The sequence below is a fragment of the Stegostoma tigrinum genome, chromosome 30 (genome assembly GCF_030684315.1).
Source record: "Stegostoma tigrinum isolate sSteTig4 chromosome 30, sSteTig4.hap1, whole genome shotgun sequence".
Taxonomy (NCBI): domain Eukaryota; kingdom Metazoa; phylum Chordata; class Chondrichthyes; order Orectolobiformes; family Stegostomatidae; genus Stegostoma; species Stegostoma tigrinum.
Genome location: NC_081383.1, coordinates 22,445,700 through 22,472,347, shown reverse-complemented (window position 1 = coordinate 22,472,347; position 26,648 = coordinate 22,445,700). Strand labels below are relative to the sequence as shown.

Below are 26,648 nucleotides of genomic sequence, written 5' to 3'. Positions count from 1 at the left end.
AGAAGGATGCAAAGGAAGATTAATGGACTATATAATTGGACAAGAAAGTGACAGATGGAGTGCAATGCAGACTAGTGTGAAATTATCCCTGTTTTATTCACTCATGCAACATGGGCAACACTTGCTGGATTAGCATTTATTGCCTATCCCTAGTTCCCCTTGAGAAGGTGCTTCCTTCTTAAAGTCCTGCAGTCCATGTGCTAGGATTTTGTCCCAGTGACTGTGAAGCTCTATAGGATTTTGAAACACTTGTTTCGACTGATTAATAAATGGTCCAGATCTTGAACTGCACAAGACAATTCTAAAGTTTGTGGGCGTACAGGTGGTAGACAAAGCTCAAGGCAGAGAAATGTGAGGTGATATATTTTGTTCAAAAGAACATGAAGAGACAAAATTAAATAAAATGTACTACTCTAAAAGTTGTACAGGAGCACAGCGATCTGGTGTATTTGTGTATAAGTCATTAAAGATGGCAGGACAAGTGCAAACATAATTAATAAGTATATAGAATCTGGGCTTTATTAATTGGAGCATAGAGTACAAGAGCAGAGAGGTTATTCTGAAATTATATGAGACAGTAGTTAGACCTGAGCCGGAGTATTCTGCGCAGTTCTAGGCACCATATTTTAGGAAGGATATGAATCTTTTAAAAAAAGTACAAAGGAGGTTTGCAAGATGATTCCAGAAATGAGAAACTTTAATTACAAAAGTAAACTCGCTAATTTTACACTGTTTTCTTGGAGAGGAATAGGCAATGAGAAGATTTGTACAAAGTTTTCAAAATCATGAGAATTATGGACAGAGCAAATAAGGAGAGACTGTTCTTCCCATAACAGAACGCAGAATAAAAATGATTTGCAAAAGGAATAAACGTAATGTGAGAAAACAACCTCTGCACGCAGCTGGTGGTTTGGGTCTGGAATGCACAGCCTGGAAATAGAATGAAGGCAGATTCAATGGGCACATCCAAAAGGATATTAGATGATTATTTAGATTGAAATAACAAGCAGGCCTATAGGAAAAGTGCAGGAGAATGGTACTAAGCCCTTATACTCATCCAGAGAGCCAATATAGACGCAATAGGCCGAATGGCCTCTTCAGCACTGTAACAATTTTGAGATTGTATTAAGAGTAGGTCAGGCTCAAGATGTCGCATTGCTTCTGTCTCTCTTATTGTATTATTATGATCTTAAATCTGAACCTGTGAAATTTCTGTATGAGCAATAAGGCCAAAATGACAAAGACGAAAAGCATAGCAGTTACACACAGAAGGATTTTAACATGAATAGAGTTAAATGGTGGAGTTATCACCCTTCCTAAAAACAGAAGCAGAGAATGTATTATATCACTATGTGATCCTGCTACCAGCAGGATAGCCTTGGTTTAACTTTTGAAAGTAAGCTGTTTCATTTACCAACCTGTTGGGACTCGTTGATATACATAAAGGATTCACATCTGTGTAATACCCAAACAGACATCACATTGGAAGTTTCAAGTGAGAAATGAAGAGGTTTCCATTATTATTTATTGATGATCTTTTATACAATTCTATATATTTCCCAATTCTTGCAGAAAAATGCACTAATACCTTACATGTAGCAAATTATATTTTCATAAGTTGCAAAAATCTTAAATGATCACAATTTAATCATCACGTTTTTATCTTATTCAACCAATAGGCATGGGCATTTCTGGCTGATCTATATTTATAGCCGATCTCTAGTTGCCCTTAAGAAGTGCACAACCATAGTCTCTGTATTGCATTACAACAGATTACAGCTTTCAGCTACTAAGTAATCACTCTATATTCGGGCGGAAAATAAAGACAATATTGAAGTTGTGCATGAGCTTCCAGTTGGAGTGCTTTATAGGCTTGTCCTTTTCTCATCCTCAATGATTACTAGGTTGGAATATGCATTGGCTGCTGGTGTTCTATAATCAAGATGCATACGAAAATTAGAAAACCAAATTTTACACATGCTTTCAATTTAACAATAACATAGCACACATGAAATTCACTCATTAGTTGTCTTGGAACTTCCGTGGTATTTCCCTAAGCAACAAAAGCAGACACTCTGAAAGTCAAGTTCTGTGGCTCATAAAGCTATCTGTAACCAAGATCTTTTTTCAACAAAAATATCACTCAAGACTATGCTCTAAATATTGGCATCTATTAGACTACATCCTGGCACTTCAGTGTGGCCTAAACGACATCCTGCAGTCTTGAGACATGCCCTGTTCTGGCTGTGGTGCAGACAACTGCTCATTCAGTTAAAGCTGAACTTTCATTCCAGGCCCAGCCTGAGAACAGAAATAGAGACAACCCATCAAAGTCTTTCAAGTCAGCACCTTGTAAAATTGACTTTACAGAGATGGATATCAAACAATGTTACGAATCGTCTAGAACACTCTGATCTCATGACTAACTCCGTTCCAGGAGAATTCTGGGAACACATCAAAGCTGCTGTACTGGATACATCCAGTAAGATCATTGGACTCAGCAATAAGAAGAACAGGGACTGGTTTGATGATGATGACCAAGTCCAAAATGTGCTGGCGATAAAGAGGTCAGTTCGTCAGACTCATTTGGCTCAGCTGACTAGCCAAGAGACAAAGTTAGCTAACCATTAAGAGTATAGCATACTTTAACATAAACTGAGGAACATCCAAAATGACTGGTGGATCACACTTTGAGGAAAAGACTAATCCGTACACTGACAGTGGTGACATAAAAGGCTTCAAGGAAGCCCTGAAATCTGTCTATGCACGAGACAGTGTATCAAAACAAAATCACCCTTTCGAGTGTTATGGTCAGACAGTACACACTGACAAGGAATCTATTCTGGATCAGTGGTCAGAATGCTTCAGAGCCAGGTGCATGATATTATCATTATGTATATCAGCATCAGCTCATCAAACCAAACTGGTGGAGGAAAGAATGACCACAATCAACCAGACAAAGAGCAACAAAACTCTCAGATTTGAAGGAATTCTTCACGAAACTTTGAAGAATGGTGGTAAATCACTACTTGAAAATCTCCGAGGGATTTTACGGCCTGCTGGGAATTGGGCAGATTTACGCAGAGTATTTATGTGTCTATCATCGTCAAATCCCACAAAAGGAAAGGAGAAAAGTCACATTGCATCCTCGACCTTTCAATGGCTAGGAGGGTCCTAGTTAGAACATTTTACAATGTTTGTTGCGAACCGAGCGGAGGTGTTCTGCAAAGCGGTCCCCAAGCCTCCGCTTGGTTCCCCAAGGTAGAGGAAGCCACACCGGGTACAGTGGATACAATATACCACATTGGCAGATGTGCTTTGCAGAACACCTCCACTTGGTTTGCAACAAACAACTGCACCTCCCAGTCGCGAACCATTTTAACTCCCCCTCCCATTCCTCAGACGACATGTCCATCCTGGGCCTCCTGCAGTGCCACAATGATGCCACCCGAAGGTTGCAGGAACAGCAACTCATATTCCGCCTGGGAACCCTGCAGCCTAATGGTATCAATGTGGACTTCACAAGCTTCAAAATCTCCCCTTCCCCAACTGCATCCCTAAACCAGCCCAGTTCGTCCCTTCCCCCCACTGCACCACACAACCAGCCCAGCTCGTCCCCTCCCCCCACTGCATCCCAAAACCAGTCCAGCCTGTCTCTGCCTCCCTAACCTGTTCTTCCTCTCACCCATCCCTTCCTCCCACCTCAAGCCGCACCTCCATTTCATACCTTCCACCTCATCCCGCCTCCTAGACCTGTCCATCTTCCCTGGACTGACCTATCCCCTCCCTACCTCCTCACCTATACTCTCCTCTCCACCCTTCTTCTTTTCTCTCCATCTTCAGTCCGCCTCCCCCTCTCTCCCTATTTATTCCAGTTTCCTCTCCCCATCCCCCTCTCTGATGAAGTGTCTAGGCCTGAAGCATCAGCTTTTGTGCTCCTGAGATGCTGCTTGGCCTGCTGTGTCCATCCAGCTCCACACTTTGTTATCTTGGATTCTCCAGCATCTGCAGTTCCCATTATCACTCAGAGGAGGATGTGTTGGATTCAGAGGTTGGTGGTGTGGTACCTGAGTACAAAGGGAACTGTATGCTTATTGTTGCTGGGGTAGGGGATTTGTGGGAATGTGTGGGAAATGGAGGAGATGCAATTGAGGACATTCTTAATTACAAAGGAGAGGAAATTCCAGTCTAGTCCAGTAGGGTGATACCTGGAATGTCCTGAAGTAAAACGCCTTATCCTGGGAGCAGATGCGACGACGGCAGCGGAATTGAAAGCATCGGACAGCGTTTTTGCAGGAGGGTGGTTTAGAGGAGGTGTAGTTGAGTTGGCTGTGGGAGTTGGTGGGATTGAAATGGATGTCAATAGTGAGTCATTTTCTGGAGATGGAGACAGAGAGGCCCAGGAAGGGGAGGAAGGTGTCAGAAATGGTCCAGGTGAATTTGAGGGCACAGTGGAAGGTGTTGGTGAAGTTGATGAACTGCTCAATCTCCTCACATGAACATGATACAGCACCGATAGTCATTAATTTAGTGGAGAAAGAGATGAGGGATGGTGCTGGTGTAGTTGTTGACGAGGAGCTGTTACACAAGTCCTACAAGGAGGTAGGCATAGCTCAGGCACATGGGAATGCCCACAGCCACTCCTTAGGTTTGTAGGAAGTGGAAGGAATCAAAGGAAAAGTTGTTGTGGGTGAGGACCAGTTCTGCCAAGCAAATGAGAGGGTCAGTGGAGGGGTTTGGTTGGGTCTGTGGGAGAGCAACAAGCAGAGGGCTTTTACAGCCTCCATGAGGGGGATACAGGTGTAAAGGGACTGTAGACCCAAGGTGAAGATAATGTATTGGGGGCTGGGGAATGAAAGGTTTTGGAAAAGGTGGAGTGCGTGATTTTTGTCAAAAATGTTGGTCGGGAGTTCCTGGACCAAAGGGAAAAGAATTGAGCCGAGGTAGGAAGGAATGAGTTTGATGGGTAAGAAGCAGGCAGAGACAATGGGTATGGTTGTGGCGAGTTCAGGTTCTGAGTTTTGGGTGACTAATTAGCTCTGGCCATCCTGTGCCAACATGTAATGAGCTTCAGCAAGGAGAACCCTGCCTTAACGGCAATTTAAATGTCACCACTTCTCAAGTGAGAACTCATTTGAATGAGACTGAGTACAAACATTGACTTTCTGACTGGTTGAGTATTATATCCAAAAATCTCCTGAATACAATGAAACAACAATAGCTCAAATTAAACTTTAGTTTATACATATTTTTGCTGTGATTTTGGAAGAAATAATAGAATTTGAATAAATCAATATTTTTCACTCAAAATAACCGCCATTCTGTGAAAAGTAACAAATGTTTGTAGGACAAAAAAAACACTTACCCATCACAAGCAGATCGATTGCTGTCAGAGTCCTCCTGATTCTTATTCCTAAAGAAAGTCACGCTTGGATCAGTACTGCCGTAACACTCCTTCCACCAGTGTCTACGGTACATTGTTAGGGATTGTACCAAAGATCTTGCACCTATTAATTTTCTTCTGACCTTAGGTTATGGTAGCATTAACGCTTTCTGGAGATTTTGAGCCATCAAGCCTTCATTGAAATGTCCGGTTAGTTTGAGTTTTTGTTACCGCTTCCTCTGGGTTCTGACCCAAATTCAAACCCTTTGATAATGATTTGCTAGAGTATAGACGATTATTTTTAGTATGGGTGGGTGAATGAGGCAGAACCCGAATTTTGGGTGACTAATTAGCTCCTGCCATCCTGTGCCAACATCCAGTGAGCTTCAGTAAGGATAGCCTGGCACTTTAGAGTAAATTAAATGTCACCACCTCTCCAGTGAAGGCACATTCGAATGAGATTGTGTATCGATATTGCATTTCTGACTGATCTAGCATTGCATCCTGAAGTCTCCTTGACACAATAAAATAACAATAACTCAGCATAAACTTTAGTTTACTTACATTGTTGCTGTGATTTTGGACGGAATATTAGAAATTGTACAAATTATTAGTGTTCATTCAATTTTTGTTAAAAAAATAGAATGTTTGTATGACAAACAAAGTACATACCTATCATCAGGGGATAATTCCATGTCAGGCTGATGATGTTTGTCATTCCTATAAAAAGTAACATGGGTCACTACAATGCAACAGTCCTTCCAATGCCGTCCAAAATACATTGTTAAAGATTATACTCCAGATCTTGCACTCATTGATTTTCTTTTGATTTCAGGATAAGTCAGCATTTACAAGCCTGCATCCAGTATTGATTATAATTTACCTGCAGAATAAATTAAATCAATGAAGCAGGGATCAAACTAAACTTCCCACAGAACACTTTGATCCCAAACTTCAATCAAGATCAAGGCGTTTGCTGTGCGAATTTCTAACAATGGAAATCTCCATCCCACAATGAGACTTTCTCCCATTTAGAAGCGACCCTAGGGGAAATAAATGGTAAAACTTGTCTCTCAACTATTTCACTGCATCTTGCCTCACTTAGTGATATTTCCAGACCTCCTCACTTCCATAGTGAGTGCTGTAGATCTTTAGTCCTAGAGTAACCAATAAAGGCTCATCACACATCCAGATGATGAAAATTAATCATTGGTTTCACTGGTAGCTGAGTTGCAGCTGAATTATTTCATCATTGTGGGCCCTTGTTCAGCATCTGTTCTTCCATTGGTTTGGTTCACATGCATTCAAATCAGCCTATCCCTGTAGATGTGGATAGGAATTGAGCCATTTCAATTGGGAGCACATTTGACCTTCTGTTTGGGCTGTCATACATTGAGGATCAATCTCCTATGTCATATGCTTTCTGGGGTTTTTGAAATATCTATCTTTTCTAGAAATGGTTGGTCTGTCTTGAGTATTGATATCCTGCCCAAAGTCAAGTCCTTGACAATTATTTGCCAAACTGCAGAATAACAGTTATAAACATTGAATTGGAGACAGTAAGGACTGCAGATGTGGGAAGCCAGGGCAGGTGTAGGGGCAGGTGTAACATCTCCTGTGGGTGCAGGGAAAGGTACCGAGTGTGGTGGAGAAGTTAGTGGGGAGTATAGAGCTGTCGAGATAGTCGCAGAATCAACATTCCCTGTTGAATTCAGACAGGAGTGTGGAAGAAAATATCATTTTGTTGGTGGGATCTGATTGTTGGAGAAATGTCAGAGGAGGGTATGTTGGATTCAGAGTTTGGTGGTGTGGTACCTGAGTACAAAGAGAACTGTATGCTTATCGTTGCTGGGGGAGGGATTTGAGGATATATGCGGGATATTCAGGAGATGCAATTGAGGGCATTCTCAATTACAGAGGAGAGGAAATTCCAGACCAGTCCAGTAGGATGATATCTAGAACGTCGTGAAGTAAAATGCCTCATCCTGGGAGCAGATGCAATGAAGGCAGCGGAATTTAAAGTATTGGATAGCGTTTTTGCAGGAGGGTGGTTTAGAGGAGGTGTAGTTGAGGTGGCTGTGGGAGTCGATGGGTTCGAAATGATTGTCAGTGGTGATTCATTTTCTGGAGATGGAGACAGAGAGGTCCAGGAAGGGGAGGAAGGTGTCAGAAATGGTCCAGGTGAATTTGAGGGCACAGTGGAAGGTGTTGGTGAAGTTGATGAACTGCTCAATCTCCTCACATGTGCATGATGCAGCACTGATACAGTCATCAGTGTCGTTGAGAAAGAGATGAGGGATGGTACTGGTGTAGTTGTTGACGAGGAGCTGTCCTACAAGGAGGTAGGCATAGCTCGGGCACATGGGGATGCCCACAGCCACCCCTTTGTTTTGTCAGAAGTGGGAGGAATCAAAAGAAAATAACTCCATCATCAAAAATCTGAGGAGTCAAGACTTTGTCCGCTGGCCTTTTTAAATAACTGCCTCTTTTTTCATAGAATTTCAATCTTAATTCATACTGATTTGTGATATTTGATAATAACACATGAATACTCGGTATAGCTCTGTTGACTTACTTTGTACAAAAAACCCTGTTCATTATCAACAGGACAAAGATGATGAAAATGAACACAGTAACGGCAGTGAGTCCAACTATCCAAGGCTGCCACGATCCATTGGTGGCTGCTTTTGCTGCAACTGTGAAAGAAGGAAAGGTCAAAGAAGATTTAAGATACTTGCTTATAGGGTAAGAAATGTGTCCCAAAAGACAAATGTTCAGTTTCACCTTTTCTGTATTGTTGCAGGCAAAGGCTAAATCTCAGGTGCATAGCACAAGATACAACTAGGGATGCCAGAGAAATTTTGATGCACTAGCATCCATGGAAATTGCCCTGGAACTTCGAATCCCTGACTCGGAGACTCAAGATGGTTCTGATGTACTTAACTGAACAGTTACCAGGAAGTGTTCGACACTGGTCTAAGCCCTGACTGACAACACAGCTGACACCAAATCACTTGTGCTGACCCCCTGATTTTCCCTTGACTCCAGGAATACACCCTCCCGGACCCCTTGAGTATATCACCCGACTAACCCTCTCGACCACACCACTTCTGACCTCTTAACTCTCTGTTCCAAACTGATCTCCCCTTGATGATACTACCCCCAGCCTATCTGTCTAACTTACCCCCTCAACCAGACCTGATTAGCCCCAAAGTGTCGACTCACTGACTCATTTCACCCAATTGACATCTTACTTGCCTATAAGCTTACCCAACTGACACCCCATTCCCTTAATCTACCCACCTACCAATACTACCAACCTACCTATTCACTCATTCATCCACTTATTGTTCCTTAACATTCAGATTGGATCATTCTACTTGCACAACAGTAGCTAGTACTGTAAGAGAGGGGTGCATGTTTTATCTTCCTCCTGACACTACAGTGCTGCAATGCTGTTCTTCAAGGGTGACTGCTCTCTGCATTTCTAGCGAAGCTAGGCTCAAAGGACCCAACAAGAAATGCAAAGCAACAGCCAGGCAGGCAAAAGCTTGGCAATCAGACAACGGGTAGCAATTAATGAAAGATCCAGGCAATACATAGAAAATAGGTCATTCAGCCCTTCAAACCTGCTCCAACATTAATTACGATCATAGTTGATCATCCTATTCAATATCCTATTCCGGCTTTCCTACCTCCCCATATATTTTGATCCCTTTAGCCCCAAGTGCTACATCCAACTCTTTCTTAAAGTCATATTGTTTTAACTTACTTTGAATACCATTTTATTGCATTATATACCTCAAGCCATGTAGAGTATATGTTGCCTGGTTAAGTAACATGCTTGATAGAAGCTGTGCACATCTAATTCAAGCAGGTAAGAACAAGCTAATTCTGTTAAATTATCTGTGATTTTTAAGATGAAACCAAGTATCTACAGATTTGGAGATTTGATACAACAATCGAAAATACACTGAGGATCCACTACAGATTACTCAGTATTTGAAAGGGAAAAGGACAGATAATGCTTTCAAGCTAAGGTGAACAGTTTACACCCAAAGGGATAACTATCTTTCTTTTCAGGTGATTGCAGTCTTGTACATTTCAGAATTGTCTGCTTAATTCAGCTATTTAACTGTTATGATGATCACACGTTCCCAATTCCTTACAGTTCTAAAATGCACAACTAGACTGCTGGATGGGACGACGAATTGGCTTTCCTTCTTTATCCACCTTCAGTTGGTTGCAACAGTATTAATTAAGAAAACATTCCTTACCTTGTGCATGCTTCGCAACCAGATGCAAATGAATTTATGTTTTAAGTGGAGCAAGTTTAATCAGGCCTTCTTGATCTAACAAAACAAGTGAGTCTTTTAATGACTAAACGTGAGAAAAATTAGCAATGCTAACATGTGCACAGGTTAGAAATAAGAGGTAGGTCTAAAAAGAAATAAAAGATTATACACAGATCATTCTCTGCATTGTTTGCAAAGAGCAGACCATTGAATGTTGCAGACGTCACAGTAGAGACTACTAGCAATGTTGATATTGAACAGCTGAACAGTCAATGTTTGAGATTCGTGGCTCTGTAATTTGGATGAATTTCTGATGCCTTTGGGCCTCTGGTTTAATTATAACTATCAGGGTATTATGTGTTTCTTTTTTTGAACTATTATGCAGTACTTGTTGTTAGAGAAGGGTTTTTGCCTGTGACACAGAGATAATTGAATTGGTTTTGTTGTCAAGTGCACTTAAACGATTGCAGTGAAAATTTTGCACTGTTGCCACTTACAGCACCATCTTAGACACTAGCTACCGAGGTACAATTACTTAGGTGTTTGGTATAAAATAGAAAAAGCAATAACTAAAAAGTCCAGCATAAGAACAACAAGCGGGGGAAAAGTAACCAATTTACTGATGTTCTACCCAGGTCCGTGCTAGAATTTAGCCTCCACATGGCAACAGGCCAAATCTCCAGACCACGCCTGGCGTCCAAACTCCAGGCCTCGCCTCCAGTCTGCAAATTGGCTCGCCTCCCTGCGATGAACTCCACTCCTGGAGTCGGCTCCCCATGACAACCTCCAGACTGGGAGTTGCCTCCAATGTTCCTATCTGAGTAAGTTTTAAAAGTTCTTTAAAATTTCTTTAAAAGTTAAAAATAATTAAAAAGCAAAAGAAGTAAAAATGGATAGAGTGAATGAGCTCCGACATGGGAACCCCACTCTGCTGCCTTGTTGGTGATATGGAGAGTAATTCTTCAGCTGCAAGTATCACAACACACTAACACTCACACCCAGGCTGATAAAACCAGAGTGTTCACTTCGATCAGTCCACTCCAGTGTAGTTGAAACTGGCTCTTTAACACTGTCTTATGTAAGCCTCAAAATTATGTCCTTGTAGTTTGACACATAATCTGTGGATTGGGTTGCTGTTAAGCGGGGAGACAGTTATCCCTTGGTTAACTTTGTAGTCACAAGTGATCACAGTCCAGTCTGTTGCAGTTGCTTTGATACCTTTAGGTAGCACGTGGCAGATGTTTTTTACAACAACTAACAGTCGTTACCATGGTCACCATTAGACCAGCTCCTTATTTGAGAGTTTTGTTTAATTCATATTTCATCATCTGACATGGTGAAATTCAAACCTATGTCCCCAGAACACCGATAGTGTCTCTGAATTACTACTACCAGTGACCTTGGAGATCATGGGCAGATTTTTATGGGGCCATGACACGAGTTAGAATTCCCCACCCTGCTCATGTAACCACACTATTTATATAACTAATAATTCCCACCCAGGATGCCGATATTGGAAATTCAGTGATGTTTATGCTGTTAAACAAAAAAAAGGTTAGATTCTCTCTTGTTGAAGCATTTCATTGACTGGCACTTTTTAAAAATCATGGATATTAATTGCCACACACTCGTCTGTGCCTGAACATTTTCCAGTCTTCCTGTGGACGGGTACACAATGCTGAGGTGTTTGAGAAGTTGTGAATGCCCTGAACACCGTGTAATTATTAGCAAGCATTCCCACAGCTGACTTATGATGAAGGGAAGGTCATTGAAGAAACAGCTAAGGCTGGTTTGGTCTAGGATGCTATCTTGAAGTGCTAGGACTTTCACAGCAAAATGTAGTGTCTCTGCCCCTAGACTAGGAGACATGGTTCAAGTCCCTGCCCCACCTATATAATAGCAACTCTGAACAGGTTGACTTAGGCAAAAATCCATGCTGAGGAATTCCTGCTGCCAGGTCTGGAACTGTAGTGAGTGGCCTCCAACAACCATGACTATCTTACTTTTTGCTAAGTATGTCTCCAATGAGGGTGTATTCCCATTGATTTCAATTTGCTGGGCCTTCTTGATGCTGCTGTCAGTTAAATGTTGCTTTGATTTCAAGGCAGCCACTCTTAGCTCATCTCCGGAATTCAGCTCTTTTGTCCATATTTAGATCAAAACTGAAATGATGTCTGAAGGTGAGGGTACTTGGTGAAGTCCAGGCTGAGTTTTGGTAATACATTCTACCACTTTTCTCAGGATAGACTGATGAAGCAGCGATATGAGCCAGATTGGATTTGTCTTGTTTTTTTTTCTTGTCAGCACATCAAAATTCAACATTATCACATGCTAAGTTCTTTAGCTGTACTGAAACAGGGTGATAATGGGTGTGGCTGGTACTGGAGCACAAAATATCAGTGCTATAGCTGCAATATTGTCACACCCATAGTTTTGCTGTAGCCAATGCATTTAATCAAATTTTGATCTCATATGGTCTGAATCAAATTAGCTGGCACTGGCATCTCTGCACTTGGGCATCTCAAGAGGAGGCCAAAATGGATCATTGACTAGTTTGAACATTTCAATCTTTTTGTTGTCATTATTACTTATAGAGAAAGATAGCAGTTTAACTGCATTTCTACCACTTGGTGAACAGAAGTCTGAGTGATAGAATCAGAGATAATGGGAACTGCAGATGCTGGAGATTCCAAGATAATAAAATGTGAGGCTGGATGAACACAGCAGGCCAAGCAGCATCTCAGGAGCACAAAAGCTGACGTTTCGGGCCTAGACCCTTCATCAGAGAGGGGGATGGGGGGAGGGAACTGGAATAAATAGGGAGAGAGGGGGAGGCGGACCGAAGATGGAGAGTAAAGAAGATAGGTGGAGAAGGTGTGGGTGGGGAGGTAGGGAGGGGATAGGTCAGTCCAGGGAAGACGGACAGGTCAAGGAGGTGGGATGAGGTTAGTAGGTAGCTGGGGGTGCGGCTTGGGGTGGGAGGAAGGGATGGGTGAGAGGAAGAACCGGTTAGGGAGGCAGAGACAGGTTGGACTGGTTTTGGGATGCAGTGGGTGGGGGGGAAGAGCTGGGCTGGTTGTGTGGTGCAGTGGGGGGAGGGGATGAACTGGGCTGGTTTAGGGATGCAGTGGGGGAAGGGGAGATTTTGAAACTGGTGAAGTCCACATTGATACCATATGGCTGCAGGGTTCCCAGGCGGAATATGAGTTGCTGTTCCTGCAACCTTCGGGTGGCATCATTGTGGCAGTGCAGGAGGCCCATGATGGACATGTCATCAAGAGAATGGGAGGGGGAGTGGAAATGGTTTGCGACTGGGAGGTGCAGTTGTTTGTTGCGAACTGAGCGGAGGTGTTCTGCAAAGCGGTCCCCAAGCCTCCGCTTGGTTTCCCCAATGTAGAGAAAGCCGCACCGGGTACAGTGGATGCAGTATACCACATTGGCAGATGTGCAGGTGAACCTCTGCTTAATGTGGAATGTCATCTTGGGGCCTGGGATGGGGGTGAGGGAGGAGGTGTGGGGACAAGTGTAGCATTTCCTGCGGTTGCAGGTGTGGGGACAAGTGTAGCATTTCCTGCGGTTGCAGGTGTGGGGACAAGTGTAGCATTTCCTGCGGTTGCAGGTGTGGGGACAAGTGTAGCATTTCCTGCGGTTGCAACCGCAGGAAATGCTACACTTGTCCCCACACCTCCTCCCTCACCCCCATCCCAGGCCCCAAGATGACATTCCACATTAAGCAGAGGTTCACCTGCACATCTGCCAATGTGGTATACTGCATCCACTGTACCCGGTGCGGCTTTCTCTACATTGGGGAAACCAAGCGGAGGCTTGGGGACCGCTTTGCAGAACACCTCCGCTCAGTTCGCAACAAACAACTGCACCTCCCAGTCGCAAACCATTTCCACTCCCCCTCCCATTCTCTTGATGACATGTCCATCATGGGCCTCCTGCACTGCCACAATGATGCCACCCGAAGGTTGCAGGAACAGCAACTCATATTCCGCCTGGGAACCCTGCAGCCATATGGTATCAATGTGGACTTCACCAGTTTCAAAATCTCCCCTTCCCCCACTGCATCCCTAAACCAGCCCAGTTCATCCCCTCCCCCCACTGCACCACACAACCAGCCCAGCTCTTCCCCCCCACCCACTGCATCCCAAAACCAGTCCAACCTGTCTCTGCCTCCCTAACCGGTTCTTCCTCTCACCCATCCCTTCCTCCCACCCCAAGCCGCACCCCCAGCTACCTACTAACCTCATCCCACCTCCTTGACCTGTCCGTCTTCCCTGGACTGACCTATCCCCTCCCTACCTCCCCACCCACACCTTCTCCACCTATCTTCTTTACTCTCCATCTTCGGTCCGCCTCCCCCTCTCTCCCTATTTATTCCAGTTCCCTCCCCCCATCCCCCTCTCTGATGAAGGGTCTAGGCCCGAAACGTCAGCTTTTGTGCTCCTGAGATGCTGCTTGGCCTGCTGTGTTCATCCAGCCTCACATTTTATTATCTGAGTGATAGAAGTTGTCTTTGTTCATGTCATTGGCCAATAATGCAGTATATGCATTAAGTATTTTCAGTGGTTATTATCTGTGCAGAATTTACCCATTGATTTGTATATAATGGAGGAAACAACAAGGATACTTAGCTGGGTTTAGCTAGTAGTGCTAAACTAGAGAATTGCTGAAAAGGAAGACCAGTTAACGAAGCTTTTCATCTTGTGGACATCAGGACAACCCAGCAGTGCCAAATTCCAAATAACTGCAAACATTTATATTGCAGGAGAAAGGGGTTGGCAAGTTGACTCTGAATTTGCCACTGTCTTGCCATGGAGAAAGTAACGTCGAATTATATATTTATTTTTAGAATTGCCCGCGAACTGGACGACTGTTGAGATTCAGAAACCTGTGCTAATACCCCTTAACCAGCACTATTCTTTCATGTTATTTCTTCTCTCAGAATGGATATGGTGATTAATATCAATACAAATTATACAGTGATAAACCAAACAAAACTAAATACATAAAATGATTCAACTTTATATAGGCTAAAGCACCACTTATAAATTGTTTACAAGGCTAAAAGTGAGGCTTGTATTAGATTTTATGCAGGCAATGCTATTGCTCTCGGTATCATTTGCTGTAAATTAATTTACCCATTTGTATCAAGAAAATTCATCTATTCTTGCTTCAATAATTTACCAGTTATACAGTTGCTAAATCGTAATTGGATCATTAGTAAATCAAACTCTCGTAATTATACCTGCTCCCAAAAAGTATTCAGAAGTTTTCTATAAACATGGCGTTTTTCTATTTTGGTTCATTACCAGCTTCTGCCATTTGAGATAGTTAAAGAGTGTAATTGGAAAGAAAAAGATAACAAAAATGAAAATTGTTGCTATTTAAAATACATATTTATAAAATACAATTATGGTTGACATTAAACAAATTCTGGAATAGCAAAACAATATCTTGGTGAATAGTTGTTCGGCTGGGTTACATTCCAAATAATGATTACACAAATTGCCCTCTTTTTACTCATTCATGGGATGTGATTGACCCTGGCAGGGCCAACATTTATTCCTCACCCCTAACAGTTTTTGAAAAGTTGATGAAATGCTGCTGTCTTGAGTTATTACAATCCTAATGGTGTGAATGTATCGATGATGCTGTTAGGGTGAGACTACCAGTTTTTTGAGTCAATGTCAGTGAAGACACACGAAAACAGTTTCAAGTCAGGTCTGTATATGGCTTAGAGGCAAATTTGTCCATGTCTATGATGCCTTTGTTCTTCTGTGTTGATTAGCTGACCAGAGGGTAGGTAATGTTCAACAAGTAATTTTCCAAGATGCAAGAATGTATCAGAAATGTATGTCACAGTACAAGGATTGCAAACCATCACTTCTAAATTGATGGTAACAAGATGGAGAGCTGGATGAACACAGCAGGCCCAGCAGCATTAGAGGAGCAGGAAAGCTGATGTTTCTGATCTAGACACTTCTTCAGAGACCCTTCTGAAGAAGGGTCTAGACCCAAAATGTCAGCTTTCCTGCTCCTCTAATGCTGCTGGGCCTGCTGTGTTTATCCAGCTCTACACTTTGTTATCTCAGATTCTCCCTACTATCTTTGTAACACTTCGAAATTGATAATGTTTGAACATGTACTTTTCACCTAGTACCTGAATCCTAATTCATCCCAGCCTGATGAAACAAACATCTGTTGTCCTGCTGACTTGCAATATTGCAGGAAACAACTTTAAGCAACTTCCTGTAACAGTGTATTAACAGGATTCCAAAAGATAAAGTTATTCACACTGATTAGTTTGATTTTTCCATTCTAATTCAATTCTCAGCAGTGCTTCCAAGAATATTACACAGAAATATGCTGTAGAAATGACAGGATGCAATATTGGCACAGAAATTCCAATGGGGAGATTATCATTGTAGCAGTGTGGATAGGAGTTGTGTCTTGGGACTGTGTCAAAACAGCTGACTATGGGGATATGTTGGAACATGGAAATTGTAATTCCTTGGGTCAATTATCTAGCCCATGGCCCAACCCCAATCAGACTCAGTGCTGCTCCCACAATCTGACAGCAGACCTGACACTTACCCAGAACAACACCCAACATACCTGACTAGTAAGGTTGATGAGGGTCAAGCTGTGGATGTGGTGTATATGGACTTCAGTAAGGCATTTGATAAGGTTCCCCATGGAAGGCTCATTCAGAAGGTCAGGAGGAATGGGATACAGGGGAACTTAGCTGCTTGGATACAGAATTGGCTGGCCAACAGAAGACAGCGAGTGGTAGTAGAAGGAAAATATTCTGCCTGGAAGTCAGTGGTGAGTGGGGTTCCACAGGGCTCTGTCCTTGGGCCTCTACTGTTTGTAATTTTTATTAATGACTTGGACGAGGGAATTGAAGGATGGGTCAGCAAGTTTGCAGACGACACAAAGGTCGGAGGTGTCGTTGACAGTGTAGAGGGCTGTTGTAGGCTGCAGCGGGACATTGACAGGATGCAGAGATGGGCTGAGAGGTGGCAGATGGAGTTCAACCTGGATAAATGCGAGGTGATGCATTTTGGAAGGTCGAATTTGAAAACTGAGTACAGGATTAAGGATAGGATTCTTGGCAGCGTGGAGGAACAGAGGGATCTTGGTGTGCAGATACATAGATCCCTTAAAATGGCCACCCAAGTGGACAGGGTTGTTAAGAAAGCATATGGTGTTTTGGCTTTCATTAACAGGGGGATTGAGTTTAAGAGTCGTGAGATCTTGTTGCAGCTCTATAAAACTTTGGTTAGACCGCACTTGGAATACTGCGTCCAGTTCTGGGCGCCCTATTATAGGAAAGATGTGGATGCTTTGGAGAGGGTTCAGAGGAGGTTTACCAGGATGCTGCCTGGACTGGAGGGCTTATCTTATGAAGAGAGGTTGACTGAGCTCGGTCTCTTTTCATTGGAGAAAAGGAGGAGGAGAGGGGACCTAATTGAGGTATACAAGATAATGAGAGGCATAGATAGAGTTGATAGCCAGAGACTATTTCCCAGGGCAGAAATGGCTAGCACGAGGGGTCATAGTTTTAAGCTGGTTGGTGGAAAGTATAGAGGGGATGTCAGAGGCAGGTTCTTTACGCAGAGAGTTGTGAGAGCATGGAATGCGTTGCCAGCAGCAGTTGTGGAAGCAAGGTCATTGGGGTCATTTAAGAGACTGCTGGACATGCATATGGTCACAGAAATTTGAGGGTGCATCCATGAGGATCAATGGTCGGCACAACATTGTGGGCTGAAGGGCCTGTTCTGTGCTGTACTGTTCTATGTTCTATGTTCTATGTTCTATACCCTAAACACTCACCCACTTATCTTACACACTAGCCCTCTCTCTGGTGCACTACCGGCCTCACCTACCTGACATCTTAACCTCTCAGCCACCTGGTACCCAACTGCCTACACCCTCATGCATTTGCCATCCTAACCCTCACCACCTACTACCTAACCTCTCAGATAGCAGGAAGGTACCCCTATACTATCACCCATCTGCCACCCTGATCCTTCACCCACCTAGCACCGGTCCGGTAATAAAATCTTGCAGTGGACGCTACGGTATAGAGCAACCACAAAATATACCATAGCTAAGGGTAATGTGTACTTAGCATTGCAGAAATCCATCTGAACAGAAAGGTTAGGGGAAACGCTGATTCCATAGTTACTAGACTTAAAGCATATCAGAACTATTTTACATTGGAGGAAGTTTAATTTCCATAAGAAAGCCACATAACAGAGTTGGTTTGTAACACTTCAGTAAGAATTTTCAAGCTTTATCTACATGTTGCTTTTCAAGAGAATAGACAGCATTGAGGGAGCAAAGAATCACTTCTTCCACCTATCAATAGAACGACATATTTACAGTGAGAAATAAGTAATTTCCAGTCAAGTAGGTGGCACAGTGGCTCAGTGGTTAGCACTGCTGCCTCACAGCAGTAGGCATCCAGGGTGACTCCACCCTCAAGCAAACATCTGAGTGGAGTTTGCCATTCTCCCCATGTCTTACGTGGGTTTCCTCTGAGTGGTCTGGTTTCCTCCCACAAATGTGCAATTTAGGTTGCTCAGACATGCCAAATTGCCATAGCGTCCAGGGATGTGCAGGCTAGGTGAATTTGCAATGGGTAATGCAGGGTTACAGAGATAGGATGCGGCTGTGGATCTGGGAGGGATGCTCTTCAGAGGTTTGGTGTGGACTCAATGGGCCAAATGGTCTGAATCCACACTGTAGGGATTCTATGAAGTATCAGAATCATTTTAATTTCAGTTGTGTCACTAAGTTAAATTTCCACCACTCTTCATCTTCTGTGCATTAGTTAGAAGCACAATACCAGACACTACAGTAAGTCAAATCAACATATTTTAGGGGGAATTTTATAATGGAAGACCAAGTAAGATTGGGTGCTAGTTGGGAATTATATTTCTGAGAAGTGGAAGTGTATCTAGAAATCAGCAGAAACTTCCACTTTTAGTGGACTTTTAGATAGCAGTAAGTACAGTTTATGTTAACTTGCTAGGAATAATTACAAAGGACCTTCAGGAGCTGTAAAGAATATATCTGTTCCCTTTGGGTACATGTGCATACCTCAAATGGCTCCTGCCAAATACTGTGTGATTTGATTAGAGCAGAGTGGAGTGCAATGTGTACGGTAACTTATTCAGAAGCATTGCCTTATACAATAGACCGTTCATGTAAACTGCCACCTTAACCCTATAATCAGATCCCCTCAATGCAGGATCATAACCTCTCTTCTGGGGATACCTTTCCAATAAGATATTATTTCTGTACCCACACAAGGATTATGAAATATGCATAACAGGAAAACCCAAAGAGTAGAACCTTCCTCGCTTGAGTAACAATGGGAAATGTGGGAAAATATGGTGAGAATGACTAGATCAGATTCTTGACATTGAGAACAATTTCCAGATTGACCCCTCAACCCAAAATGGCAATATTAGAATCTGGCCAACCAGCACTAAATACCTTAATTCCATGCATTTGCATCTCATTAAAAGCCTTATTCAAATGCCACTACGAATTCTCCTCTCCTTCACTGAGAAACCAGACATACAAATTTCTGACATGTAAATCAGAGCAGCTTGCAACCAACAGGCAACTGCTTCTTAAAAACAATGCCTCTGCATAATCCACAGTTACCGACCACAATATCAGACTTGCAGCATGTGCCAGGCGTTTATGCAGTAAACAATTTGCTTGTGCTTCAAGCAAATGCCATTTGTAAATGTTAAAGAGGAGAACTGTTTCGTCGGGCTAAAGATACTGCAGTCAGTGGTGGGCTACTGCCACATTCAGTCGAGTGGCTTATCCAATTGCCATCCAGAGGGTTGGCCACTGTCATTCCGGCACTTAGCCCGACAAGAGTCTGGGATCCATGTCCTTGCAGTTCAGGGATTAGGTCAGAGTCAACTGCAGGTCGAGTGCATGAAGTCTCGGGATTACAGGTGGCTCAATCAGGGTCCTGTCAGTCAATATTTCCTACAATGAGATTAAAGGAAAGATTGAATTTAATGGAAGTGAGTAGAAGATGAGTTAGTGGTGCGGAAAAGCAGGAGAAGTTGAGAGGTGTCCCCGGTGAGTAAAGAGAAAGTGAAGAATGCAGGAAGAGTGAATAGTTTGACAAGATGAGTTGGGTGAGAGCCATGGAACAGGCATGATACATGTAATGCGAAGTTGCCTTCCATGAATCTTTGTGAGACATGTGTGTGCAGGGACAGTGTTAGAGTGAGTGGTGGCCTTATGAGAGTGAGGTAGCTGAGAGAAGATGGTGACACATACCTTTGTGGAACAGAGCCAACCTTTAATCTACCTTCGATGCTGCATGACATTCATTTTCACTCATGGCATAACAGTGGCCTGAGCCGCAATATGTAACCAGGCTGGCATGGACTGCTGCTACAGTCTCCTAGTGAATCAAAAAAAAAGACTGCCCTATCGCCATAACCCTGCCCATCAACACTTTCAGGTCCCTGTTTACAAAGCCGGAAGCAACCTTTCCTTTCCTCTTGCATTTGTTGGGTGTGAGGGTCCGTTCTTGGCATGCAACATTCAAAAGTGGTATACCCTTGTCTTTAAATATGGCAGCAGAGGCAAGAAAGACAAATGATCCTGACAGTTGTGAGTGATTCCAGCTCTCCTGCCATTTCCCCAAAGAAGACGCCCAAGTTTGGTATGCTTGCCTTTATTGGTCAGTGCATCGAGTATAGGAGGTGGGAGGTCATGTTGCAGCTGTACCAGACATTGGTTAGGCCATGTTTGGAGTATTGCATGCAATTCTGGCCTCCCTCTGTAGGAAAGATGTCATGAAACCAGAAAGGGCTCAGAAAAGATTTACGAGCATGTTGCCAGGGTTGGTGGGTTTGATCTATAGGGAGGCTGAATAGGCCGTGGCTATTTTTCCTGAGCATTGGAGGCTGAGGGGTGAACTTATAGAGGTCTTTAAAATCACGACGGGCATGGATAGGGTAAACAGGCAAGGTCTTTTCCCCAGGATGAGGGAATTCAAAACTAGGGGGCATAGGTTTTGATGAAGGGTCTCGGCCCAAAATGTCAGCTTTTGTGCTCCTAAGATGCTGCTTGGCCTGCTGTGTTCATCCAGCGCCACACTTTGTTATCTCAGCATAGGTTTAAGGTGAGAGGGGTAAGATATACAACATTTTCATGCTGAGAATAGTGTGTGTATGGAATGAGCTGCCAGAGGAAGTGGTGGAGGCTGTTACAATTGCAATATTTGAAAGACATCCGGATGGGTATATGAATAGGAAGGGCTTAGAGGAATATGGGCCGAATGCTCACAAATGAGCCTAGATTTAAATAGGATATCTGGTTGGCACGGAAGAGTTGGACTAAAGGATCTGTTGCCCTGCTGTATATCTCTATGACTCTAAGAACCAAATTATGTAATTAATGAGATGAAGAGGGGAAGATTACATGAGGGAAGTTGCGCAGCGGACCCAGTGCAACGAGTCTCACTTGACAAAGCACTCTAAATGTAAATGACAATAGTTCTATCCATAGTAACCAAGCACAATCAGGATAATGCTCTATTTCCTTGCAGCAATCAACAGACTAAGCACAAACAGTGACAGTAATAAAACATAAACACACAACTACAGCAAGCTTTCTCAATTATTGATGGTACAAAGTTTCAAGCCATTTTGCTACGAATGGAAATAGGAAAACCAAAGCCTTGTTAGTTTCCTGTGTACAAATGTTCAAAACAATGGCCTTTCACTCTTCTGACATATCAAATATTTCAGCAAGATTCATTCCCCAAATCCATCTTTCATTTCAGTAAACTAGAGGAAAGCAGCCAGCTATGGATGAGACAAACAGGTGGTTTCACTTTCAAAGAAGATGGATCACTGCTAAAGCGATTTTTGAGACCTTGTATTGTGTCTTTTCCTTCAGATAATTTCTCTTTTTCAAGTGGAGTTGCACCTCAAGAGTACAAACAAATGAGAAGAGAACACTTACCAGCCTGTGCATATACTGCATTAATTAAAAGTAAAGCAAGGAAGACTCTGCAATGAAAAGCCATTTTCTTCAGCTGTTTCCTACACAGCTGCTCGAAAATGAATGCAATTGACTGCAATGTTCTGATCTTAGGGCAGCTAGAGGATCAAAGTACTGAGTTGCGTAGTTGATATTTCAGTTAGTCATCTGCCATTGCATTAATAAATTGCATAAATGTTTACAACTACTCAGTCATTTGAAAAGATATTGACTTCTGGAAAAATGCTTGCAACTTTAATGATAGAGCCTGAAACTTTACATTTAGGATATGAAGTTATAAAGTGAGAAGACCCATATCTTTATGTTATCTGCTAAGGATTTGTCAGATCACCTTGAGATGAGTTTTACATTTACCTTGGTCCGGCGTCTCCTTTCTGCAGAGAGGAATTTGTAACTATGCAAAAGTAAAAAGTCATGAGTAAAATGTATTGCAAAGATAACATTGTTGAATCCTGATGAATGAATATTGAAATCAATGTACATGGATTATAACATACATGAAGAGAAATGTTTATTTCTTTAAAGTTTAAACTGCTGATAACTGAATTATGAAGTAACATTCTATTGCTTTCATAATATTTTTACAGTAGAAAGACAATTCTGATTTGCAAATGACCGCATTATCTCAGATAGTACAGTATTATCATCAGTAATGGTAAAATTATTAGAATAATTAATCTTTAGCCTTTCAATTTCACAATCAATATAAACAACAATCAAATGAATAACATATGCATGTTTTAATGAGAACAGATTCAAAGTTTCAATTGCACCTTTTCCCTATTGTTCTAATATTAATGGTTTGGGATTGTTAATATCGAGAGTTGCATTGATGTATACTTTCAACCTTTGGTGAACATGGGTTTATTTGCTTTGAAAGTGCAGGAGAGGAGAAAGATTTTTGTTTAGTATTTTACGTAGAAATATGTGGTTAACTTGTAGAACTGGAATTAAATTTTTCTGTCAGCTCAGTTGGATTTGACATGTTCCAATACCTCAGGAGTGTTTTTATCGCTATTTCTTTGACCATACTGGCAGAGTATCATCACAATAAATCTGAAACTCTTAAGATATATAATCCACCAAGTGACCTATGATCACAGTAATTTTACATTGAAAAGGAACAAGATAAGATATGACTTCATTACAGGAGTATAGCTGACTACAGTCACATGAGGCTCAATTTTAACCCAGTGAACTGTGGTCAAACAATGTTTAATATAAACAAACCAAGTTCTAGGAACACAGATGCAAGTCTATAGTACTGCCTTCAGACTAAGAGAGCCAATTTATTAACATAATATTGTAGGAAATTCTGCACTCCACTCCCCTCTGCCCAAACACACACACACACACACACACACACACACACACAATTCCGGCCACAATGGGTAGTGGAGTGTCAGCTGCAGGCAAAGGAGTGGAGCTAAGTTAATAAATCTTAAAACTATAAAGCAGTTACCTCCTTTTTGACCACAAGTTTGGAGGTTTGTTAGTAAGGACCTCTGAAAAGGAAAGTAGTGCTTTTGATGTTTTAAATTATTTAAATTAGGTAAAACACATTATTTTCCACAGTGATTTAATCTAATATTGTCTACTTGAAGTTTCCAGGGTTCGGAAAACCTGACATTAAAATAAAGATGAGATTGATTTATAGTTAATGAGGATTGTTTGAAGCAGCCAGTTACATAAAAATTTAATGTAGCTGTCAGCTTGATGACGATGGGGAAAGGAGGCCACCGACACCTTCAGGTTCCACTCCAGCAGTTAGCATAGTTCTTTGCTCATGTCCTGAGACATCTTCAGTCTGTAGTGCCATGCAGTCCAAAGTGCATTACCAAAGTTGCAATTATTCTAAGTGAGTTGCAGATGTGCCATGAACTTTTGGTGAGGCCAATATGTAACAACTAACCTCAGGGGATGGGGGTATGCAGACAGTCGCTGCCCATGGGTATAACCTTAAATGTTAGGGACTGCTGGTCAATATGAAAACTAGGAAATTGCTCTCTTGAGAAATAAGGAAGGCAAATGATTGAAGTGTGAGTAGGGGAACACTTTGAGACTGGTAATCATAATACAATTAGTTTTAAAAATTTATGGAAAATGAAGCTCTTAAATGAAGTAAAGCAAATTTTAACAGTATGAAACAGAAACTTTCAAAAGTTGATTGGACTAGACTGTTCACAAGTAAGGGGATGACTGACATGTGGAAGGCCTTCAAAAGTGTGATAATAAGAGTTAAGAGGCATTATGTTTCCATTAGAGCGACAGGCAAAGCTGGTATGATTAGGGAACAATGAATGAATAAAGATATTGAGGTTCTAGTCAAGAACCATGTATTAGATATAGATAACTAGGACCAACTGAATCTCTTGAAAAATATACAGTTTAGGGCCTTTCTAAAGAAGAAAATAAGGAAGGCCACGAAGGGATATGAGATAGCCTTGGCAGATAAGATTAAGATAATCCAAAAAGATTCTACAAATACATTAAGAGTTTGAGCACAACTAGAGAGAAAATAGGACCCTGTAAAGATCAACGAGGTCATGGTTCTGCTGAACCTCTGGAGATAGGAGAGATATTAAATAAATACTTTGTGTCAGCTTTTACTCTTAAGAAATGGAGGCAAGAGAACACAGGGAAATAAATATTGATGTTTTGAAAACAGCTCACATTATAGAAAAGGAAGTTCTGGCTGTTTTAGGACCTGATCAAGTGTATCCTAGGATGTTATGGGAAGTTAGGGAGGAAATTGCAGGGCTCCTGGCAAAAATATTTGTATCATCTATAAACATGGGTGAAGTAGCAGAAGACTGGGGAGTAGCTAATGTTGTGCCATTGTTTAAGAAAGTCTGCAAGGAGAAGCCTGGAAACTATAGACCTGAGAGTCTGACATCAATGGTGGGTAAATTGTTGAAGGTGTTTCTGAAACATAGGATTTACATGCAAGAACAGATGAGGGATAGTTAGCTTGAGTTTGTGCAAGGAAAATCATGACTCACAAACTTAATGGAATTGTTTAACGAAGCAACTAAAAAACTTGATGAGGGCAAAGTAGTAGACATTGTTTACATGGATTTTAGTAAACCGTTAATAAGATTCCACATGGTAGAATAAGTAGTAAAGTTAGATCACATGGGATTCAGCGTGAGCTTACCAATTGGATAGAAGATTGGCTTAACAGTAGGAGACAGAGGGAGATGGTGGAGGGTTGTTTGTTAGATTGGAGGCCTGTGACCAGTAGTAGTCCACAGGGATCGATACTGTGTCCAGTTTTGTTTGTCATTTATATAAATAATTTGGTTGAGAATATAGGGGCCATGGTTAGTAGATGACATCATATTGGTGATACAGTGGAAGAAGGTTACGTAAGATTACAAAGAGATCTTGATCAGTTGTGTCAATGGGCTAAGGAGTGGCAGATAGAATTTACTTTGGATAAATGTGAGCTATTGCGTTTCGGTATACAAACAAGCACAGGACTTATATAATTAATGGTAGGGCAATGGGTGGTATAGAACAGAGAGACCTCAGGGTTCAGGTAAAAAAAACTTTGAAATTTGTGTCACAGGGTTACAGGGTGGTTAAGAAGGCATTTAGCACACTTCATTGCTCAGACCTTAGAGTGTAGGAGTTGGGGGATGTTATTTTGAGGTTTTACAGGACATTGTGAGGCTTCTTCTAGAGTACTGTGTGCATTCTGGTTGCACTGTTATAGGAATGATATTATTAAACTTTGGAGGGTTCAGAAAAGATTTACCAGTATGTCACTGGGAATGGAGTGTTTCAGAAATATAAATAGATTGAAAAGGCTTGGACTATTTTCACTGGAATGTAGGAGGTTGAGGGGTGACCTTATTGAAGTTTATAAAATCACAAGGGGCACAGATAAGGTAAATGAGAAGGGTCTTTTCCTGAGGGTCGGGGAGTTCAAAACTATGAGGCATATTCTTAAGGTGAGTGGAGAAAGATTTAAACAGGACATGAAGGACAACTGTTTTACACAGAGTGGTTCGCGTGTGGAATGAACTACCAGAGGAAGTGATGGATGCATATACAATTGGAATGTTTAAAAGACATTAGGATAATTACATGAACAGGAAACACTTGGGGGATATGAGCCAAGCTTCTGAAGAAGGGTCTAGGCCCGAAACATCAGCCTTCCTGCTCCTCTGATGCTGCTCGGCCTGCTGTGTTCATCCAGCTCTACATCTTGTTATGTCAGGTTCATGGGACTAGTTTAGTTTGGGAACATGGTTGGTGTGGACTGGTTGGACAGAATGGCCTGTTTCCCTGTGGTACTCTCGGAGGCATTTTGGACCAGAAACTTTAAGTCTGATTCTTACTCCACTGACATTGCTAGAACTTCTGAGTTCCTGGAGCATTTTCTGTTTTTGTTTCAGATTTCCCGTGTTTGCAGTGTTTTGTTTTAATTGGATGGCATGTTCTAAGAGCTGGCATGGACACGATAGATGAAATTTACCTCCATCTATGTCTTACAGTTCTACGAATGCACTTAAATTGGCAATTCTGATGGTTCAAGTGCTGACTACACTGCAACTGAACCTTTGAGAGCTGCATGCACATGTATAATTATTCATATTAAGAAGTGGAGGGAACTGGTTTAAAGGTCATTGAGCTGCATGAAAGCAGATATAATTTCAGCAGAATGATGTTGCAGCCTTTTGCAGTGTTTCACACAATCCCATCTTTCCACATTGTAAAATGAGAGGAGAAGATACGTTCAATATTGAAGCTCTAGGCTTCTGCCACTGGGTGCTCTGGAACTGATGCCCTGAAGCACCCTTAAAACTATCATTGAGAAAAGTCACTGAACTATTGCTTAGATGGCTAATAATGACTGACACTGGCTCCTGCAAAGTGATTGCATAGGTCTTATTCCT

The 26,648-nt window shown here is 42.0% G+C and overlaps 1 protein-coding gene across 2 annotated transcripts; it reads right to left on the bottom strand.

Moving 5' to 3' along the window:
• Positions 1-706: 706 nt before the first annotated feature.
• smim24 (small integral membrane protein 24) lies at positions 707-21,831 on the bottom strand. 2 transcript variants are annotated; one of them, XM_048560060.1, is made up of 5 exons: positions 21,706-21,831; positions 7,959-8,079; positions 6,056-6,103; positions 5,366-5,413; positions 717-1,932 (listed from the first exon to the last, which is right to left on the bottom strand). In XM_048560060.1, the coding sequence occupies exons 1-5, from the start codon at positions 21,767-21,769 to the stop codon at positions 1,866-1,868; spliced, it is 348 nt and encodes a 115-aa protein (XP_048416017.1). In that variant the 5' UTR covers positions 21,770-21,831; the 3' UTR covers positions 717-1,865. The 2 variants fall into 2 exon arrangements, with proteins under 2 accessions (XP_048416018.1, XP_048416017.1); XM_048560061.1 differs by lacking the exon at positions 5,366-5,413 and having other exon boundaries at positions 707-1,932.
• Between the last annotated feature and the right edge of the window lie 4,817 nt (positions 21,832-26,648).